The 22,212-nt window shown below is 38.5% G+C and overlaps 1 protein-coding gene across 4 annotated transcripts in view; it reads left to right on the top strand.

The window, feature by feature from the left end:
• The window catches only part of WRN (WRN RecQ like helicase), a 127,607-nt gene that overhangs the window by 26,886 nt on the left and 78,509 nt on the right, over positions 1-22,212 (top strand). For all 4 annotated transcript variants that reach the window (XM_070364311.1, XM_014477622.2, XM_070364310.1 and 1 more), the window contains 8 exons: positions 3,708-3,853; positions 4,355-4,503; positions 5,261-5,410; positions 7,580-7,649; positions 14,625-14,739; positions 16,788-17,208; positions 18,860-18,940; positions 21,420-21,561. In XM_070364311.1, the coding sequence (XP_070220412.1) occupies positions 3,708-3,853; positions 4,355-4,503; positions 5,261-5,410; positions 7,580-7,649; positions 14,625-14,739; positions 16,788-17,208; positions 18,860-18,940; positions 21,420-21,561 (1,274 nt within the window). The remainder of the gene's footprint in view (positions 1-3,707; positions 3,854-4,354; positions 4,504-5,260; positions 5,411-7,579; positions 7,650-14,624; positions 14,740-16,787; positions 17,209-18,859; positions 18,941-21,419; positions 21,562-22,212) is intronic.

Genomic DNA, 22,212 nt, shown 5'->3' with positions numbered 1-22,212 from the left:
TAGTTCACTGGCTTTTTTTTGGTCTCATCAAATAGAACTAAGTTTGTCTTACAGAGAAAATAAAATCTGTTGTTTATGATTATGTATTAACTCTACAATGACAACCCACTCCAGTACTCTTGCCTGGAAAATCCCATGGACGGTGGAGCCTGGTAGGCTGCAGTCCATGGGGTCCCTTAGAGTCGGGCACGACTGAGCGACTTCACTTTCACTTTTCACTTTCATGCATTGGAGAAGGAAATGGCAACGCACTCCAGTATTCTTGCCTGGAGAATCCCAAGGACAGAGGAGCCTGGTGGGCTGCTCTCTATGGGGTCGCACAGAGTTGGACACGACTGAAGCGACTTAGCAGCAGCAGCAGCAGCAGCTACCGTCTTACCTTTAACAATGCTATAGTATGTCCTATCTGAAGGTAATAAGCCTAAGTGTCTTGAAGGGTGTAGTTCTGATGAATTGTGTTTTATGGAAGGTAAGCAAGTAGTTTGGTTTTTTTTTTTGCTTCACCTCATTCCAGGTTTTCAGCAATTTGATTATGATGTGCCTTTGTGTAGTGTGGTTTGTGTTTGTCTTGCTTGGGTGTTCAGTGAACTTGTTGGATCTGTGGATTTATAGTTTCATCATGTTTGAATAATTTCTTCAAATGTGTTTTCTCTTACATCCTGTTTTTCTCTTTTGCCACTCTATATGCGTATAGGTTACATTGCTTAATACAGCGGCTGTGTTCTTGGTCATGAGCGTCTTTGTCTTTAAAATTTTTGATTCTTTTTTTCTCTGTGCTTGGGCTCTGTCTGCAAGTTCCCTTGTTGTTTTTTTTTTTTTATTATACTGTAGTATCTGATCAGCTATTATGCCATCCTGTGAATTTAAAATCTTGTTGTATTTTTCATGTCTCGAAGCTCTATTTGTTTCTTTTTAAAAATACCTTCTATTTTGGCTCTTACCATATTCGTATTCATAAAAAGCAGAGACATTATTTTGCCAGCAAAGGTCCATCTAGTCCAGGCTGTGGTTTTTCCAGTAGTCATGTATGGAGATGAGAGTTGGACTATAGCGAAAGCTGAGCGCCGAAGAACTGATGCTTTTGAACTGTGGTTAGAGAAGACTCTTGAGAGTCCCTTGGATTGCAAGGAGATCCAACCAGTCCATCCTAAAGGAGATCAGTCCTGAGTGTTCATTGGAAGGACTGATGTTGAAGCTGAAACTCCAATACTTTGGCCACCTGCTGCAAAGAGCTGACTCATTTGAAAAGACCCTGATGCTGGGAAAGATTGAAGGTGGGAGGAGAAGGGGACGACAGAGGATGAAATGGTTGGATGGCATCACCGACTCAATGGACGTGAGTTTGGGTGAACTCCGGGAGTTGGTGATGGACAGGGAAGCCTGGCGTGCTGTGGTCCATGGGGTCGCAAAGAGTTGGACATGACTGAGCAACCGAACTGAACTGATATTCATGTTTTCTTTTAAATCTTTGAACATATTTAGCATATTTATAAAATAGCTGTGTTAATATACTCTTCTATTAATTCCATTATACTAATTATTTGTCTATTAAATGACTATTATCCTGCTTATAAGTTATGCTTTCCTGTTTCTTTTCTCATGACTGACAATTTTTGATTAGATGTTATGATCTTACCTGGTTGAATGTTAGATTTTGTTGTCTTCCTTCAAAGAAAGGAGCTTTGCTTTGTTGGGCAGTAAAGTCACCTGAAAATCAGTTTTACACTTTGAGGCTTAGTTTTAACTTTTTTAGGCCAGATGTCAGTAGCCTTTATTCTGGGCATGATTTAGTCTGTAATGGGTGTGACCTTTCTGGAGTCTTTGGTGACTGCCCCAGGTGATCGAAACGAATCTCTCTACTCCAGTTTTGCAGAACTCGATGCCTCTTACCTCTGTGTAAGCCGCAGGAGTTGTCCAGATTGCAGTTCCCTGGTTTTTCTTTTTCCAGCCTCGTAGTTTCTCTCTGTGCTTGCATGTCGTTTCCTGCCTAGCTCCCTCCTCCCCAGGACTCTGCCCACACCTTCCAGCTGCTTCGCCTCTCTGGCTCTGAACTCTGTCTTCCCAATTCCGTGCTCTGCTGTGGACTCTCCTTCCTGTTCTGTTGTCCAGAATGTTCCAGGAGGAAATCTGGGGCAGCATTTGGGTTTACACTTGATTTCCTCCCCTCAGAGAGCATAGTCCTGTAGCTCCTGTTGTCCAGTGTCTGGAAACTCTTGTTTATGCATTTTGTTTAATCTCTATTGGTTCATGGGGGAAAGTTTTTACTGATCAGTGATATTTCATCTTAGCCCAAAACAGAGGTTGAGTTTTTAAAAATTTATGAAATAGGTTTTTCACTTTTAAAAACTATGAAGCAGACAGATATAAGCAATAATTTAACACTCACCCATAGTCCTTCCACTAGCTTTGTCAAACCTTAATCTTCCTTTTCTTCAAATCTTTATTAAGACAAAACAATAAAATACAGCTGAAGCCTCGTGTATGCTCTTTCTGATTCTCTTTTGCAGTCCTCTGAGTTAACTTCTATCATGAGTTCAGTGTTTAGTATTCCCTCACATATTTTCTATAATTTTCATAATTTAGTGTCCCCGTCAATATATATACTATTACTTTGCCCATTAAGAAACTTTAAAAATAATGCTATCAAACTCTGTGTATTCTTCCACTTGACTTTTTCACTCAACACTTTATATTCTTGTGAATTTTCCTTTTTGGTTTGGTATGTGAAGTTCTATTTAAACTTTTATATAGTATTACGTTGTTTCAGTATATCATAATTTATTCACTCTCTTGTTGATGGAAATGTAGTGTTTCCATTTTTGCTAGTCAGAATAGTATTGCAATGAACATTCTTAAACATTTCTAATTATGCACATATAAGTTTCATATGTTTATGAGAAAGTCATGTCAGGTCATACAGTTCATACATCTTTAGCTAGATATCGTCAGAGTTTTTTCCAAGAGGATTATCAGTTTAAAAATTCACCAGTATGTGAGTGGTCCCATTGGCAGCTTTCTTTATCAGCATTCAGTATTGTGGAGCTTTAATTTTTGTTAGTCAGATAGATGTGAAATTGTAAAGGTTCAATTTACATTTCTCTGACTTCAGAGGAGATTTTGTGCCTTCATGTATATATTTGAATGTATTGGCCATTTGGATTTCCTTTGGGGAATTACGTGCTCAGTCGGTCAGTTGTGTCCGACTCTCTATGATCCCATGGACAGTAGCCCACCAGGCTTCTCTGTCTATGGAATTTTCCAGGCAAGAATAGTGGAGTGGGTTGCTGTTTGCTACTCCAGGGGATGATTTTCCCAATGCAGGGACTGAACCCCAGCTCTCGCGTTTCTTGTGTTGGCACTCAGATTCTTTTCCACTACACCACCTGGGAAACCCTCCTTTGGGGAGGGTTCATATTCCCCCCGCCCCCTTTTTTTAAACTGGATTATTTATCTTTTTTGTATTGACTTTTCAAGGAATTTTTTAGTATTGGGTTGGTGAAAAAGTTCATTTGGGTTTTTCTGTAACATCTTGTGGAAAAACCAGAATGAACTGTTTGGCTAACCCAATATTTTCTGACTTATCAGTTGTATGTATTACGATATCCTTTACAGTCTGTGGCTTGTCTTTTAACATGTTAAATGATGTCTTCAGTGATGCAGAAATTAAAATTTTAATTAAATAACTTATTTTATTTTCCCCCCTTTAGCATGAGTCTCTCTGATGGAGATGTGGTCGGATTTGACATCGAGTGGCCACCAGCGTACAAGAAAGGGACACTGAGCAGAGTGGCCCTCATTCAGCTGTGTGTGGCAGAGAGCAAGTGCTACTTGTTTCATATTTCTTCTATGTCAGGTTGGTATCTCTTGTATTTGTTTCATTTTTATATGGTAGATAATTGTATTATGTCAACTTTGTCCATATGAAATTAAGCTCTTGAATTAACGGGTGCCTCTCTCATCACCTTATATTTAAGTATTTATATTTTAAGTTTTCACTCATATCCCTGTTTTATTTAATTTTCATGTCATATCTGTCAGTCAATGATGATATTAGTCCTGTTTTACAGGGTGGAGAACTGAAGTGCAGAGGGGCTAAATGTTAGTGATAATACAGTTATTAGCATTTAAATTAGTTGTTTTTCTTGTCATTTATCAGTCAGGACTTTTTGCTTTAGGTGAAAAAAAAAGCTCTCAAAAACATTCAAGGTAAGTGTTGGTTTCTGAATTTAAACACAAATTTAAATATAAACATAAAATGTGTATGAAGTAGAACATAAATTTGTCATGTTTGATAGAACCTATGGAAATAAATATTATATAAATATTATATAAACATTAATATAAAAAATTATAGGTTTCCCTCAGGGACTAAAAATGTTGCTTGAAAATGAAGCAATTAAAAAGGCAGGTGTGGGAATTGAACAAGATCAGTGGAAACTTCTACGTGACTTTGATATCAACTTGAAGAGTATTGTGGAGCTGACAGATGTTGCCAATGAAAAGGTAGACATAATACATATATTATTTTCAGAATAAAAACAAAATAAATTTGTGTTTTACAGAATGTCCCTTCTGACTGTTAGATATTTTTTTTGAGAGCATATTTTAAGCTACGTAATGTTTTTAGAAAAAAAGAAGTCCCTAATGCATGTCTCATAATGAAAACTTTCAGTTCTAATCGGTTGCCTTAGCAAATAGTTTCTTTAAGCAAGCACCCTCTCCCATATTTAGTACTGTTTCACTTTGTTTTATATATTTGTGAATTTAATTATTATATTTAAAGTTTCTCTCTTTAACCCATCTATATCGATATCCCCTGTTTTTTTTTTGACGTGAACATAATGCAGCTTTTGTGGTGTGATCCTCTTAGTGGAAGTTTGACCATCATTTCCATGGCCCATATTTCATATATTTTATTAATGTAGTCATTTAAGTTACATTCTCACGTTAGCCAAGTGTTCATTTGGCTGAGAAGTAGGAAAATCACCAACCTATTCAACTTTTGTCCATGAATGATACTTTGACAGTCCTAGAATTTTAATACCTACATTGAGGAAATGATAGAATTACATTCTTGTAAGGTAGACTGCAAATGAGGTTTTTAGTGACTGGAAATCTACTAAGGACTATCTCTGCCTTATATTTTGGTGTAACATTTTCAACTTTACATGTGACATGGTCGTTTGGTATCGGTTAGAAATATCTAAGAATAAAAGGAAAGAAATAACTTCTCCTGAGTTGATTTTTCCATTATTTTTAGCTGAAATGTATAGAGACCTGGAGCCTCAATGGTTTGGTTAAATACCTCTTTGGTAAACAGCTTCTGAAAGACCGGTCTATCCGCTGTAGCAACTGGAGTAGGTTTCCCCTCACTGAGGACCAGAAAGTCTATGCAGCCACTGATGCTTATGTATGTACCAAAGATCTTTTTCAAAAATTAATTTTTATTAGAATACAGTTGCTTTACAATGTTATGTTAGTTTCTGCTGCTGCTGCTGCTAAGTCGCTTCAGTCGTGTCCGACTCTGTGTGACCCCACAGACGGCAGCCCACCAGGCTCCCCTGTCCCTGGGATTCTCCAGGCAAGAATACTGGAGTGGGTTGCCATTTCCTTCTCCATATGTTAGTGTCTACTGTATAGCAAATGAATCAGCCATACATATACACACATCCCCTCTTTTTTGAATTTCCCTCCCATTTAGGTCATCACAGAGCATTGAGTAGAGTTTCCTGTGCTCTACAGTAGGCTCTCATTAGTCATCTGTTTTATACTTAGTAACCATGAAATTAAAAGACGTGTGCTCTGTGGAAGAAAAGCTATGATGAACCTAGAAAGTGTATTAAAATGCAGAGATATCACTTTGCCAGCAAAGGTTCATGTAGTCAAAGCTATGGTTTTTCCAAAATAGTCATGTATGTATATGAGAGTTGGACCATAACGAAGGCTGAGCACTGAAGAATTGATGCTTTTGAATTATCAAAAGCTGGAGAAGACTCTTGAGAGTCCCTTGGATAGTGAGGAGATGAACCCAGTCAGTCCTAAAGGAAATCAATCCTGAATATTTATTGGAAGGACTGATGCTGAAGCTGAAGCTCTAGTACTTTGGCAACCTGATGCAAACAGCCGACTTGCTGGAAAAGGCGCTGATGCTGGGAAAGATTGAGGGCAGGAGAAGAAGGGGACGACAGAGGATGAAATGGTTGGATGGCATCACTAACTCAATGGACATGAGTTTAAACAAACTCTGGAAGATAGGGAAGTCTGGAATGCTGTAGTCCATGGGGTCATAAACAGTCGGACACGACTTACCAACTGAGCAACAACAAATCAACACTGTATATATGTCAGTCTGAATCTTCATTCATCCCATCCCCCTCCTAAGATCTTTAGACTACAATCTATTTTCTAAACTTTATAATAAATTACCTTATAAAATGTTTATTGTATAAACTAAAATGTTTTAAGTCAGTTGGGCATTAAAAATGCTTAGGTAGAAATTTAGTGAAATTGTTAATTCTAAATATTAATTAGCAAGTATCAATAGATTGTAATGCTTGTTATTTTTATCATCATGAAGCAAAAATAATGTCCAATTTTTATGTGAAAAAAAATGAGTTCTTTGAAAACATGAGAGGACAGTAAGCTCAGACTGAATAAGCACAAATGGTGTTGATGATGTATTTGATTATAAGCCACTTCAGAATAAAAATAACTACAATGCAGTTTCTGTATCAAAACTGGCCTTATTTCTTACAGTTATATTTAAAATGCAGTAAAAATTTAGAAAATTGGCCCCACAATTAGCTCTCCACTGCTGTTAGTCAGATGATTTTTATAGTTACCTATTTGTACATAGTGAAATTAGGGCTTATCGATCTATCTATACATACATATGTATATATAGCACTCTTTTCTTTTTCCCTAAAAGTCTTATTTTATGGCCTAATAGACTTTTCCCCCCAAGCTTGTACTTTTATTTGTAGATTAATATCTTGTTTCTTTTCTTTGCATCTATTTTTAGAAATGGGAGCTGCTTTTATTTATAACCAGAAGAAAATTCATCTGTGTGGGGGAAATAAAAAGATAATTTTCCTTTATATTTTGTTTAAAATAGAAAACTTTTTGAGAACTAATCCAAGTTCTGTAGCATTTGTGAGTCATGAGAACTCTGTGTGACTTGATTGTTCCTATTTACAGTAGCGAGCTGGGGGACTGTGTATACACTGACCAGCGGCTCATAATGAGATGATGGGAAATGGACATCTGTATCATACGGTTGTCTCGTACTTGATTATATTTTGTTAGATTCCGTTTATAAGGTATTTGATTTTGGTACTTGCTCATAATACTGGAGGTTAAAATGAGAAAATTTTTATTTTAAAGCTGTGTCACTTTCTCCATTCTCACAATGGGTGTAGTGAGTAAATGAAGACAGTTAGATCTTTGTTTAACTTAAAGGGCTGCATTCAGCTTCTTGGCTGCTTTGGGAATCATTGTTTTTAATTTTTGTAAAGGTGAGGCATCAAATTTTATTTTGGTGATTTTAGCATACTGTTTTCACCTTTCTGTTTTCCTACAGGCTGGTTTCATCATTTATCAAAAATTAGCAAATTTGAGTGATCCTGTACAAATATTTGTCAAGAGTAAAGGTATGTTATGGTCTAAAAATAAAAGGTAAAATTTGAATTTGCTCATGTGTGAGGTTAAGCTCCAAAAGCACAAATTTTCTCACATGTGTATTTAGCATTATTACAGCGTGTTGGTTGTCTGAGGATCAGGATGAGGTCTGCTTGGCCAAAGCTTAGGGTTTCAAGCATGTTACTGTGTCAAAGCAGCACTTACTACTTATCCTTTGTAGCACTGCTGTTCATGAGGCTTCTAGAGTTGGGATTTTGTAGCTTGGAGGACATCAGTGATACAAACAGCCGCCTCTCAGCCTGGAGATTATACATCTTTGCTATAAATATTTGGGCTCCGTGGGTGGCACAGTTGGTAAAGATCTGCCTGCCAATGCAGGAGATGGGAGATTCGATCCCTTGGTCGAGAAGATGCCCTCGAGAGAAGGCAATGGCAGAAGGAAATGGCAACACACTCTAGTATTCTTGCCTGGAAAATTCCATGGATAGAGGAGTCTGGTGGGCTGCAGTCTGTGGGGTCACAAAGAATCAGACATGACTGAATGACTGAGCGGAGTGCTCTGGTTTAAATTTCTAAATTTTCCCCAGGATGCGATAATTCTGTTTTTTCTGCTAAAAGAATGGCCACTTGCAGCTTTCAAGTTCGGCCCTCAGATCTCTTGCTAGGTCAGTGATGGCAGATCTGCTTATATAGTGTCACGTAGGCCAGTGGCGGAATCCCAGCCACGTGACCTGCAATTTACTTGTTTCTTGTGTTTGGGAAGTGAGTGATGGCATAATACCTGTTTCACAGAGTAGCTGTTGAACTCATACTAAGCACCCATACTGATCTCTGTATAGTTGTTATTCTTGTAGCTTCCTTTTAGAGATTTTAAATAATTGTGTTTGTGAAGGTTTTAGTTAAATGAGGTGATTTTGCCAAACTTTTAAAAATATGGCATGACCTCCTTATAAAAAATTATATAATATCCTTCATAGCTGTTATTGAGAAGGAATCCATACCCTCTGTGGGTGACCCTCCTTTACACGTTAAGGAAGATTTCTTATATTTTCTCTCGTTGGAAGGCCACATCTGTTGAGTGCCTGCTGGCTTTCTGTTGGCAGTTGTATGGTGGCTGGAAATTACCTTGATAACTGAGGCAGATGATATGTTTTTGAAGCTGGTGTAGAGAACAATATATAAGAGCTTATTTAACTCAGAATTCAACAGAGGGATTCGTGATTTTCTGATTTTGTGGTTTACAAGATTGCTTGTAGGTTACGCTTGCTATTTTGTGTCTGATGAAAATGCTTCTGAGGACTGTAAGATATTTCTCAAGTAAAGTAGCATATGTTTTATAAGTTTTTATGGAAGTCCTGATTCCTGTCATTGCAATATTGCATTCTTTGACCCTCACTTTTATTCTCTGTTATGTTATTTGTTTAAGTGTGTTGTGACATCTGAAGGGAAATTACTTGACTAGGATTCCAGTGAATTGTAACTAACATTACCATTCCTTTTTTTCCTCCCTCCTTTCATCCCTCCTTCTTTCTTTCCTTTCTTCCTCCCTCCCTCCCTCCTTCTCTTCTTTCCTTCTTGTTACTAAACCAGCAGTGTCAACCTCACCTTTCTCAAATATAGATGTATATATAGATGATATTTTCAAATGATATTTTCAAAACTTTCGGTTTTTATTATGTTTTTTTCTTTTACTAAAAAATAAAAGAAGATTAGAATCTAATATTATTCAGCCCATTATAAATGGAGAGCCAGCAGTGAACAAGACAGGCATGGTCTGTCTCCTGAGGGGGGAAACCTACAGCTTTATGGGGATATAGGTGAACACCAAAAACAAGGGCACTGTAGGAAGATGAGGCTTATGATGTGGGGGAAAAAGGTGTTATGGCTGGCATATAGAGGTGCCCAGTGAATATTTGGAGATATTAGAGAATATTTTCTGGAAGAAGTGATGTTTATGGCAAGATCTTAAATATGAGCAGGAGTTAGCTGGCGGAAGACTAGAGGAGGAGTGTCAAAGGCACAGGCAATGGCAGCTGCCCAGTTTCAGGAGGAAGAGGTGTCTAGGCAAGTGAGAGCAGTTTGGTACAGTCAGCTGTTGAACATGACAGGGTAAGGGATAGAGGAGAGGCAGGGGCTTTCATTTCCTCCTAAGAGCTGTTGAGAGTTTTAAACAAGAATGACATGCGTTACATTAAAAAAAGTAGAACTTGGGCTGTGAAGCAGAATATTGATTCTGGACGGCAAGGGTCACAGTGTGAGACCTGTTAGGGTGATGTGCCCATAATCCAAGTGAAAGGTGATGGTGACGTGGCTTGGCTTGGTTGCATTGTGAAAGGAGAGAAGTGGGTAATGCAAAGTACATTTAAGAGAGCAGTAGAATCAACAGGATTTAATGTGACGGTGTGAGCCACGTGCACGGATCAGTCCTGTGTTGTCAGCGTGAGCAGCAGGGTTGAGAAACATTGAGGGCAAGGAGTCAGATTTGGGGTCAAGGGGTTGTACAGTTGATTCTAGACACGTTAATGGAAGGAAGCCTGCGAAATAGCAAAGTGGAGGTGGTAGCCAGTAGGCTCTTAGATATACAGCCTGTTAACTCAGAGGATGATTGGAGTTAAAGAATTAGGAGTTCTAGGTAAAGAAGTGGGGCTAAGAGTCTCAAGGAACTCTCAGTATTCCATGTTTGCGTGAGGAGGGGAACCTAGAGGAGTTGCCATGGGCATGGAGGGAAATGAGGAGGTGGACTTGCGGCAGGCCAAGTAAAGGACATGTGTTACAGAGGAGGGCGTTACCCACTGTTTAAATTTTCTTGCGAGTTTGAGAAACTGAGGACTTAGAGTTAGTTCTTGGGTTTGACAATGTGGCAGTCGTTGGTAACCTTTTACTACAGCCGCTTTGGTAGACTGGGTGACAAAAGACTGTATTGAGGGGACAGTGGTCATTGGGACACAAGAAAGGGACGGAGGCTTGGGTACCGTGAAGGTCCCATAACCGGAGCCAGAATGGAGTAAGTGGAATGACGTGGGTGGAAATTGCATTAGCGTGAGTAGAGGCCTGCGATCTAAGGAAAGTGAGAAAGCACCTGTAAACATTTTTTTTTTTTGGTAAAGAAGCTTGGTTCAGAAAGGGACTATTTATTCATTTATTCATGTAGCAGATTTGTTGGAGGTTTATTAGGCATCAGGCACTGTACCACTTGCTGAGGAAAGTGCACTGAACCAAACAGACCAAACCTTCACTTTGTGTGTCTGAGTGATGGAATGAGCCACGTGGATGCCCGAAGGGAGAACATAGAAGGCGTGAGGGGAAGAGAGAGCAAAGCTGTGAGGGACGGTGAGTGTAACCGAGATGAAATGAACAAGGGTGAGAGGAGTCGGAAATGAGGCCAGAAAGGTAGCTTGGGCCAGATCATTTGGGGCTTATAGGCTGTGAATCTGACTTCATATTTTATTAATTAAATACAAGGATGAGTGATGGGAAATACTTTAAGGATTTGGAGTAGCAGCATGATGTGATTAAATATTTATCTCAAAAGGATTTTTCTGGCTGCTACAGGAGGGTAAGTATTTAGGCAGGGAAATCGCTTTGGAGGCTATTATAATAATCCAAGCAAGAGATGATTGGATTGAGCTGGTGGCAGCAGAGGGGGTGAGAAGCGGTAGATATGTATATATTTGCTGATGAATTCTCTGTGGGGAGTGAGACATAAAGGTGTTTTGGTCGGATCCACTGAGCGAATGCAAGGGTCAGTCACAGTGAAAGATAATGAGAAGAGCAGGTTTGGGTAAGAAAAATCTGGATTCCAGTTTTGGTCACTTCCCAGATGGCTCAGTGGTAAAAGAAACCTGCAATGCAGGAGACACCGGTTTGACCCCTGGGTCGGGAAGATCCCTGGAGGGGAAAATGGCAACCCACAGAGGAGCCTGACGGGCTATAGTCCATGAGGTCGCAAAGAGCTGGGCACGACTGAGTGACTGAGAACACATCTGTGCTAAGTTTTAGATGTTTATCATCACCCAAGGAGATATCTTAGTTGGGAACGTGATTCTGGAGTTTGGAGGGAAGACAGGTTGGAGCTGTAACTTTGTCGTCAGTATACAGATGGCAGTTAAGCTTGAGAAGATAAAATAGGAAGCGAGTGGAATAAAGAATAGAAGAGGCCCACATATTAGCATCAAGGGCACACCAGCCTCTAGAGGTCAGGAAGACATGGAGAGTATAGCGAAGAGGCCTGTGAAGGGGTGGTGATGAAGGAGGAAGCATAGGAGGGGCAGTGTTCAGAAGCCAGCCAATGCTGTGAGCTGGAGCAAATTATCAACTGTTTTAAATGCCTCTGAGAGTTTGAGATGTTGCTGTTGTTGTTCAGTCACTCAAGTTGTGTCCAACTCTTTTCGACCCCATGGACTTCAGCATGCCAGGCTTTCCTGTCCTTCACTATCTCCTGGAGTTTGCTCAAACTCAAGTCCATTGAGAAGGTGATGCCATCCAACCATCTCATCCTCTGTTGTCCCCTTCTCCTCTTGCCCTCAGTCTTTCCCATCATCAGGGTCTTTTCTAGTGAGTTGGCTATTCACATCAGGTGGCTAAAGTATTGGAGCTTCAGCTTCAGCATCAGTCCTTCCAGTGAATATTCCAATGAAAGAGTGAGATGAACAACTTGGATGAACTGATTTGGCTATGTGGAGGCCATTGTAACCTTTCCATGAACAGCTTTTGGAAAAAGCTCAGTGGCAGGCAGTCAGCTTAGGAGAAAATGGCATTAGAAAGTTGAAGACAGTGAGTGTGGACCGCTCTTTCTTTCAAGGAATTTTGCTGTAAATGGGAGTTGTGATACGAATTAGCAATTAGCAGATTGGTGGCGGGAAGATGAGATAGTTCTCTTTTTGTTTCTGTTTTCTTAGTGAAGTAAGAGACGAAGTTGTTCTCTGACTAAAAGGAGGGACAAGTGCTGGAGGTGTTGGAAGCATGAAGAGAAAGAAAGAAGTATGGTACAGTCCTCTTGAGAGTGGGAAAGTGGGAAATGTAGAATAATTAACAGTCATTACTGAGGGTCCATGGGGTGTGTGCATGAATTGAAAGCAAAATATCACCCTCGTAACTGTGGTTTATTTTCGACTGTAGTCAACTGCTTGGGTATGGGCATCAAGTATGTGCCATGGAAGAAGGAAGGAACAAAAGAGTTGAGTCCACAGGAGCAAATGGTTAATATGGGTAAGGGAGGAGAATAAGGCATGGGGGTGTGGGGAGCGGCGAGAAGAAGAATGGGTAAGGAAAAGGCAGAAGGCCAGTGGGCTTGGTTCTGAAAGTGCAAGAACTGTTGTATTGCAGAAGTCATGCTGGTGTTCAGAGGATGGAATGCTTGCAGTTGGCGTTTTGGAAGTGATGACTTTATTGACAGTTTTAAGATCAAGGGTATGGTTATGGGCTTCCCTGGTAGCTCACGTGAGAATAAAGAATCCACCTGCAATGCAGGAGACCCCGGTTTGATTCTTGGGTCGGAAGATTCCCTGGAGGAGGGGAGGACAACCCACTCCAGTATTCTTGGGCTTCCTTGGTGGCTCAGACGGTAAAGCATTCGCCTGCAATGTAGGAGACCTGGGTTCGATCCCTGGGTTGGGAAGATCCCCTGGAGGAGGGTATGGCAACCCACTCCAGTTTTCTTGCCTGGAGAATCCCCATGGGCAGAGGAGCCTGGCCATCTACAGTCCATGGGATTGCAAAGAGGCAGACACAACTGAGCGACTAAGCACAGCACATGGTTATGGGAAGGGTGGCTGAGACCAGTTGAGGAAAAGATGGCTGGAAATGGAGGGACTGAGGAACTGAAAAGGCCACATTCTTAGGCAGAGAGTTTCTGTGAATTTCGAAATCACTAGGAGTTATCACAGCAATAGAGGGAAGAAAGAGACAGTGAACCAAGTGCTGAAATCTTTTCAGTGATGTGATTTTGAGATCACAAGATAACTGCAACTAGTAGGAATAGCTGATGATGTAATCCAATGTCCAGTGCTTCAGAGGAGCTGGACTTGTTGAAGGACACAAGAAGTGGTGATGAAGAGTAGAAATCGTAAGCAGGGGAGGGGTTTGGGAAAGTGGGCAAGTTAGGTGGTGTTGGCGGAGACACTATCTCATTCATTTAGACAGAATGAAGCTGAAAGTTCGGAAGGTGATCACTTATGAATGAGAAAGGCTTGCATTTTATTTTGTGACGACTGGTAATGAGGACAGTGAGGAGTATCTGTCGGGTAAGGTTATGTTTACCAAGCTGTTTTAGTAAGTAGCGTCCCATATGGTGGTGTGTTGGTTTCTGATGTTGAAACAGTGCAGGTGAGATCAGAGTCTCATTTCTACCTTCACCTTCTGCCAAGGTTGAGAACCACTGGGTTGTAATATGTATGAATGCAGATCAGTTAGAATTTAGTCTAAGATTTTAAAGAACAGAAATTTGGAAGGGAAATAAAGTGATTGAGGTGATTTTGGGATAGGTTAAGGAAGTCTTTTTGTTGCAGTTCATTTAAAGAAACAATGAAAATTTAAGCCCTAATAGTGTTCTTGCCACCCAATTCCAGTACTCTTGCCTGGAGAATCCCATGGATGGAGGAGCCTGGTAGGCTACAGTCCATGGGGTCGCTAAGAGTTGGACACGACTGAGCGACTTCACTTTCACCTATCACTTCCATGCATTGGAGAAGGAAATGGCAACCCACTCCAGTGTTCTTGCCTGGAGAATCCCAGGGACAGGGGAGCCTGGTGGGCTGCCATCTCTGGGGTCGCACAGAGTTGGACACGACTGATGCGACTTAGCAGCAGCAGGAGCAGCGGGGTTCTTGGCTGGAGAATCCCAGGGACAGCGGAGCCTGGTGGGCTGCCGTCTATGGGGTCTCACAGAGTCGGACACGACTGAAGCGACTTAGCAGTAGCAGCAGCAGTGTTTAAATAAATATCTTTGCTTTGTAATTTGAAAATTAGTAATGATTCTTTTATTCCAGAAGAGGAAATACTACCTAGTGATGTGAAGAAACAATTGACTTCGATCTCCAAGGAGATGATGGATCTGGCTGAGCGTCTTCCTGATACTTTTGGAAAACTGGAAAATCCACAGAGGTTAAATTTTTCTGTTTTTTTTTTTTTTTTTTAAATAAATTCTGTTCTTATTGCATTTTTCTAAATACAGTGAAGAAGTTCATTAGGGTGGACTCATAAATTTGCTTGAATTACATGCACACAGACTGATGTATAAATTTAAGAAATCTCTTCTAATTGTGAAATTGTGCACAAAAGTTGGAGGCTTCTGTGCTTTGTAGGATACTTTACGAAGCGAAGCCAAATAAAACTCTTAAGTTCATTTGAAGGAAACATTTAAGATTCACAGTGTTCTTTTTCTTTCTGTTTATGGGCATTTTTCATTTAATTATATTTATAATTTGATTACTTGAAATCAGTAAATAGGAGCAACTTTTAAACCTGTAACCTCATTTTTCTGGCTATTAAGTGATTATTATATGAGAATTCTATCTAATCAGACTATTAAAACAAGAAGCATTTAGATTTTAAAGAGTGTTTTATATAGCTGAAGCATTGAAAAAAAAGTGAAAGTGTTAGTTGCTCAGTCATGTCCACATGGACTGTAGCCCACTATGCTCCTCTGTCCATGGAATTCTCCAGTCAAGAATACTGAAGTGGATTGCCATTCCCTTCTCTAGGGAGTCTTCCTGACCCAGGGATCGAACCCAGGTCTCCTGCATTGCAGGCAGATTCTTTACGGTCTGAGCCAAGCATTAGATAACTTTTGATATTTGAATTGACAGGTATTGGACTACTGGTTGTTGTTGTTCAGTTGCTCAGTTGTGTCCGACCCTTTTGCGCCTCCATGGACTGTAGCTCCCAGTAGCTACTTCTTGGAATCTGGCTTTGCTCTGTCCTTAATGGATGAATGACTCCCTTATAAAACCTCTAGAAATAGGAGTACTCTTGAACAGTGATTGAATATAACATGGTAATACAATTTTGAGGCTAAAATGCTTTGTAGAAATGTGAAGCAGTTAATTGAAATAGAATTCTGACTCTGAAAAAAATGCAATGTTAATGTATTCTTTTTTGGATGAGGTTTGTGATATATTTTGATAGATTTCAAAGTATGAGATAGAAATTCAGCTCTTTATCAAAGTAATTTTCCTCCTGGCAATTTGTTTTAGTAGTTGCTATGTAACTTTGAGAATATCTGAAAGAAGTAACTGTCAAATGGGGAAAGGCACTAATAAAGCTATTTCATATTCATTTTTACATTTTTCCCTCCATGAAAGAAGAAAATGGCATTTATATGAAAAATTACTATTCACATGCATTTCAGGTTTCTTTCTAGGAATTAAAATAACTATTGAGTATAAATTACATGTGCTTAATACTTTGCTTTATAATATCAAAGCTAAGTAGGTTTTCTTAAATTTTGAGAATGGGCAATATTGGATTCATTTTTTTTTAATTGGAATATAATTGTTTTACAATGTATTATTAGTTTCTGCTATACAACAACATGAGTCACATATATCTCCTCCCTCTTAAGCCTCCCTCCCACCTCCCTGGATTCATTTTTAATAAAGGTAGATCTTATAAACTTTTAGTGGGTCAAAACAAGAACTAGTTAAGATCTTTTATTCCAGATTCTCTGTAACAAGTCTATGCTGTTGCTTCACTTATTTAGATACATTTCTGAACTAGGGTAGAACAAAAGAGATCTGTGAATAGCAAAACACATGCCATAAGCATGAATTCACATCCACTTAACTGCAGTTCCAGTGGAGTGCATGAGGCCGCATTCAGGGCATATTTGCTTTGCATTTATGACATAGTTTGACAAGCTTGGATGAATGCTTAACATGAAAATCAAGAATGGATAAGGAGTGACACCATAAACAATTAGTTTGGGGCCAAACACTCCTGACACTTAGTAAGCATGCAGGTTAGGTGTTGAGTGTAGAAGTACCTTGCTGTACTAGCGAGGAGCCCAGAAACTATAAGCTTGAAGGGCATGAAGAGCAACTTTAATCCAGTGTGTCCTTTAAGTGAAGATCTTCTTATTAAAAAGCATTAAAACTTGTCCTTAGAGTTAACACAATTAAAGTTGAATTCACCTTTCTTAATTTTTTTTTTAGGGTTTCCCTACTATTGAAGGATATTTCAGAAAATCTGTATTCATTGAGGATGATGATGTTTGGCTCCCCTGAGAAGGAACTGAGACCCAGTGATAACTTTCACTTATTACCACTGGAAGAGCCAACTGCTGGTGAAGCACAAGAGAAACAAATTAGAGCACATAACATTTTTCCTGAAGTTGAAGATGAGGCATGGGATGCAACACCTGATGGTTTAATTGAACATGATGGAGAAAAGGTACTTGGAAATCAAATGAAACAAGAAGATGGATTTGAAGATGAACTGGAAGGCAAGAAGTTGGAAGAGAATACAGAAAGAAATTGTTTGATGTCATTAGATGTTACAGAAGAGGAACTCCAACTTTGGGAACAACAGGCTGAGGAAAAGCATCTTACTGATGTTACTTGCACATCTCCTGAGGTACTGAATACAGTAAAGAGCAAACAGTTTTCATTCATGAAGGTGGTTGGCTGATTTTTTTCTATATATGGGCAGATAGTAAATATTTTAGGCTTTGCAGACCACCTGGTTTCTGCCCAGTTTTGCCAGTTTGGTGTGAAAGCAGCTGTAGACCAGCAGCCTGTCTGTATTTTAATAAAACTTTATTTACAAAAGCAAAAAAGTGGGCTGGGTTTGGCTTGTGAGCTGTTTGCTACTCCTGACTTAGTATGATCAACAGCATTTTATAGTGGAAAGATTTTTAGTGTCAGTACACATTTGTTATCATTTGCTAAGCATATCCGGAGAAGGCAATGGCACCCCACTCCAGTACTCTTGCCTGGAAAATCCCATGGACGGAGGAGCCTGGTAGGCCGAAGTCCATGGGGTTGCTAAGAGTTGGACAAGACTCAGCGAGTTCACTTTCACTTTTTACTTTCATGCACTAGAGAAGGAAATGGCAACTCGCTCCAGTGTTCTTGCCTGGAGAATCCCAGGGACGGGGGAGCCTTGTGGGCTGCCGTCTATGGGGTCGCACAGAGTTGGACACGACTGAAGCGACTTAGCAGAAGCTAAGCATATGATATTTCTCCTGCTTTTTAACCTACTATATACCTCTTCTTTTTGTAGATCCCTGGATACCTACCAGAGTTTACTTTTCCAAATGTGATTCTTGAGGGTAGTTTTGTTTCCTCATATGGGTTTTCTTTACTTGATATTCTGAGAGGGTTTCTATTAAACCCATATTTTTACTTGACACACATCTTTTACCCCATTTACTGCCATTTTTTATTGTGTAATAATTATTAGGATTTAAAAAATTCATGAGACCCCATTTAAAAAATAAAAGAATAAGACTTATTTTAAGATCTTTTTTAAAGATCTTAATTAAGTCTATACTTCCTTTTCCTATTTCCAGTTTAAATTTTAGACTTTTTTGGGGTCCTTCTGTATTTCTTCGGTGGGTTTCTTTCATACAGATTACTATCATTGGACATTTGCTTTGTAAGGATTGCCAGACTATTGTAGTTTCTTCATATCTCCACATTGGCAATAGCTGAATAATTATCTGACACTATTTTTCGAATACCTGTAGATGCTATTTGTAAAATATCAATTTATTTAAAGGTATTATTAGTCATTGTAACTTGCTGTGATCTTTTAAAAATCAGTGTCTATAAGAGAACAAGTATAGTTCCTGGCTTTGTACAGAATTTCTCAATATTGAGAAGAGGTTCCTGTACTCAAAAAGTTTGGGAACCACAGTTTGGGCTTTTTTTAAACTATAAATGAATTTGTCATTTGTACTTTCATTTAGAGACTGTGGACTATCACAAGCTTGTTTATCTATCTTGTTTATTAGGTAAACAGGTTAGGTAGTTTTTCTCTTTTTATTTGCTTCTTTGTTTCTACATTTATTCCTCCTTCTCTTCTTCCTTCCTACCATCCTCTTTCCTTTCCTTTCTATCTACCTGTCACACAAATATATAAATATATATTATACATTTATTAGTGAAGAATAGGAGGTGGTCTAAAGATATTTAGTGTAAAGGAACTTTATTTTGTAGAGAAGAGGGTATTGAGTCAATTATACTGGAAACTAATGTTTGACATACTTTTTTTTTTTTTAAAGCATTCATCTTCCAAGGATAATGAAGAGGATCTATCTTACATAATTGAGAGTGATGAAGATTTAGAAATGGAGATGCTTAAGGTATGTTTACCATTACAGAAAATTACTTCTAGTTCTTTACAGTGGACATTAATTCAGTAAAATATTGCCTGATTCTAAACTGGTCCTACCACAGTGAGATTGCTGTCACTTATGTAGCATTAGATTTTGTTTTCCTTTTCATATTTCTCTATGTCTTTGTACGGCCTGTGCATAATGTATTAGCAGTAGTGATGTAGAAGTTGTTAGGCAGTTAGTGTAGGAACTCTGAGACCTTGGCCTGTTTTAATAAGCATCCCACTCCATTAAACTAAGCCCGTCTCCTTTGTCCCGAATTCCTGGCTCTTAGAGGGAATTTGATAAATTATCAGCACTCAGATCCAGGAAGGATCTGATTAACTAATTAATTTGTGTTCCATATGCCTGAGGGAAAAACAACTGGTGATCATTAATCTTTAGTGCATACATCTGGTCCATTGTAAAATGGCTGGGAGTCATGAGAAATGGTTGCAGATGGTAACTTAATGTCTAAGAAAACTAAGAATCCAAGGATCAAAAGAAGCCATAAAGATGTCAAGTGAAACGTTGTGGTCTTTACGCTGATTGGTTAGAAACAACATATGTTAAAAGTAAGAACCAATCAAAAGTGTACAAATCATTATGAGTAGGGATATAAACTGCTGTTAAGTCCCACCTTTGTGGGACCTTCACCCCCTCTCAGCGTCTATCCTGAGAGCTTTGTACTTTCTTTCTGAAATAAATCCTGTTTGCTTGCTACTGTGAGTGTTCTGAGTGTTCACGAAGTTCATTCTTTGGCTCTGTGAGTAGGAACTCGGATTCTCATTTCCGTAGTATACTAATTAGGTCACTTTTTCTTTTAATCTTTTCCTGGAACGTGAGTAGTGGTTCAGCTCTCCAGTATTGAAACAGGTTTCTCTTTCCTCCTATCCATGTGTGTCCACTTTTATTTGGAAGTTCTGTTTTTATACATTCCATCTTCTTTACTTTGGTTTTATTTGCTGTGGATGTTTTCTTTTATACATAATTTTCTAATGTTTTAAGTGATTCAGTTTTCCCCTATTACCAAGTTGAAAATAGTATTTTATAATTTATGTATAGTCTACTTCTTCACCTGACCTCCAGTTTCTTCATCAAATCTTATGAATCAAGGATGGACAATTAGAAAGAAAAGCCTAAACTTAGCTAAATTAAGGGAAAATGAAAAAAAACATGGAAGTTCACCATTATGCATACTTTTTAGTTCTCATCTTTAGGTCAGTGTGATTTTTCTTTTTATGAAATGAGATTTAAGTTCCTGATTCTTTGAATTTGAGTCAGTGTACTGGGTAGTGATAGGAATGTGGATTCTGAATGTGAATGTGGGTTTAAAGTCTAACTTCTCCCTTAATTAGCTAGGTGACTTTGGGCATGTTTCTTAGCTTTTTGATACTCTATTAACAGTTGTGTTTATTATTAAGGTGTTACTTGTAAAGGGTTTAACTAAAGAGCCTGGCATTTCCTAAGTGTAATAAATATAACAGTAACAAAAGGATATAAATACTAAATCATATGCCTTTATTGATGAGCCATTTCTCTGAAGAGTCCTATTAAAGTAGTGGATTTATAGGATACTTGCAGACTTCTGCAAATTTATGTTATATAATGAACTTCTTAGAAGGCAACTTGGGTGCACAGATAAAAGTACTTTTTTTTACAAGTATGTTTGTTGACTGGAATAAAAAAAAAGTGAAAGAATCTCTTTTTTTCCCCTTTTAAAGGCCTGAAACAAATACTTTTTAAAAAACCTTTTAAGTCAGACTTACTGAATAGAAGTTTTAATACAAAGAGAAAATGACAACTGTGGTTTAATAATTCTTCTTGTTATTTCTCATTAAGAAATTTTACAGATGAAACAATTTTGAAATACCTGCAGATTCATTAAACAGATAATCTTCATTTAGAGGAGGAAATCAGATACCAAGCCGACATGAAAGCATTTGTTTTACATTTGTAATATTCCTTTCCTAAAATTATTTCAGTGTTTTTGTTGTTGCTTTGACAACTCCAGAAACACATTTATTGTTGGCTTGTAGTTTAAACTTTATGCTTCCTCAAAAATAATGTTGCTGACACATGATACAGAGAAACTCATTACAAGAATCACATTAAAACCCACATTTACAACTTGGGAATTGGAAGCATTGAAGTATGATAAAGAAAAAAATGTTTTAAATAATCTAAATGCAAAATTTATGAAAACTTTCCCTAGGGCCAGTTCATTGTATGCTATTAATGAACCCTGTTTGTGCTGGCAGTATTCCATCTTTGGCCTTATGCCTGAGAAGCCATTCTTGAGCACATATTTAAACAGGAGCACACATGTTCTTTTGTGGTACTGCTTGTGCATCTGCCAGCTTTGAACAAAATTGTAGGCTCTGTTAATAATACTCCTTTTGTGTTTGCTGAAAAAGATGCAGCACTCTCAATGCTTTTGCTTTGAAAAATTCTTTTAAATGTTCAGTCTTTAGAAAACCTCAAAAGTGGCATGGTAGATCCAAATCATTCAAAATGCATAGAAATGGAAAAAAATCTAGATCTTCCTTCTGAAGAAGATGATGAAGATGAGAACGAAGCTGTTGAAGAAGAAAAAGAAGCTGATGAAGGTAAGCACTGTCCTGTGTTTGAACTGACTCCTCTCTGATACCTATCACTGATTTTAATTTAGGTTTTAATTTTAGACATTTTGGACATCAAGGATTCTGTGGCATGTAGTTAATTAGGCCCTGAAAACTTGTCATTAAATCCTATGGTGCTTTGGTCTTCATAAAGGACAGTCATACTACTTAGAAAAGTAAGTAATAAAAGTGTTGTGTCATTTGGTGAACATGGTGATGTGAAATGAAAAGTTTCCTGAATTTTATGTTTTGTCAAAAACGATAAAAAATCATGTAATAAGAAGCAGGGGCTTGCCCGATGGCTCAGCGGTAAAGAATCTACCTGCGATGATGGAGACAGAGGAGACATGGGTTCAATCCTTGGGTCAGGAAGATCAGCTGGAGGAGGAAATGGCAACCCACTCCATTACCCCAGTAATCTTGCCTGGAAAATCCCATAGACAGGAGCCTGGTAGACTATAGTCCATAGGGTTGCAAAGAGTCAGACATGACTGAGCACAGTACAGAAATAAGAAATAATAAATTAATACTTACATTAAACATTATTATAAATGGCATTGATAAATATCTGTCCTTCAGGTGCTTATTACTTAAAATAAGTGGCAAAGGGTCAAATAGCAAAATGGACTAATTTTCATC

The sequence above is a fragment of the Bos mutus genome, chromosome 27 (genome assembly GCF_027580195.1).
Source record: "Bos mutus isolate GX-2022 chromosome 27, NWIPB_WYAK_1.1, whole genome shotgun sequence".
Classification (NCBI taxonomy): domain Eukaryota; kingdom Metazoa; phylum Chordata; class Mammalia; order Artiodactyla; family Bovidae; genus Bos; species Bos mutus.
Note: the sequence above shows the minus strand (reverse complement) of the source record. Positions and strands in the feature narration are given on the sequence as shown.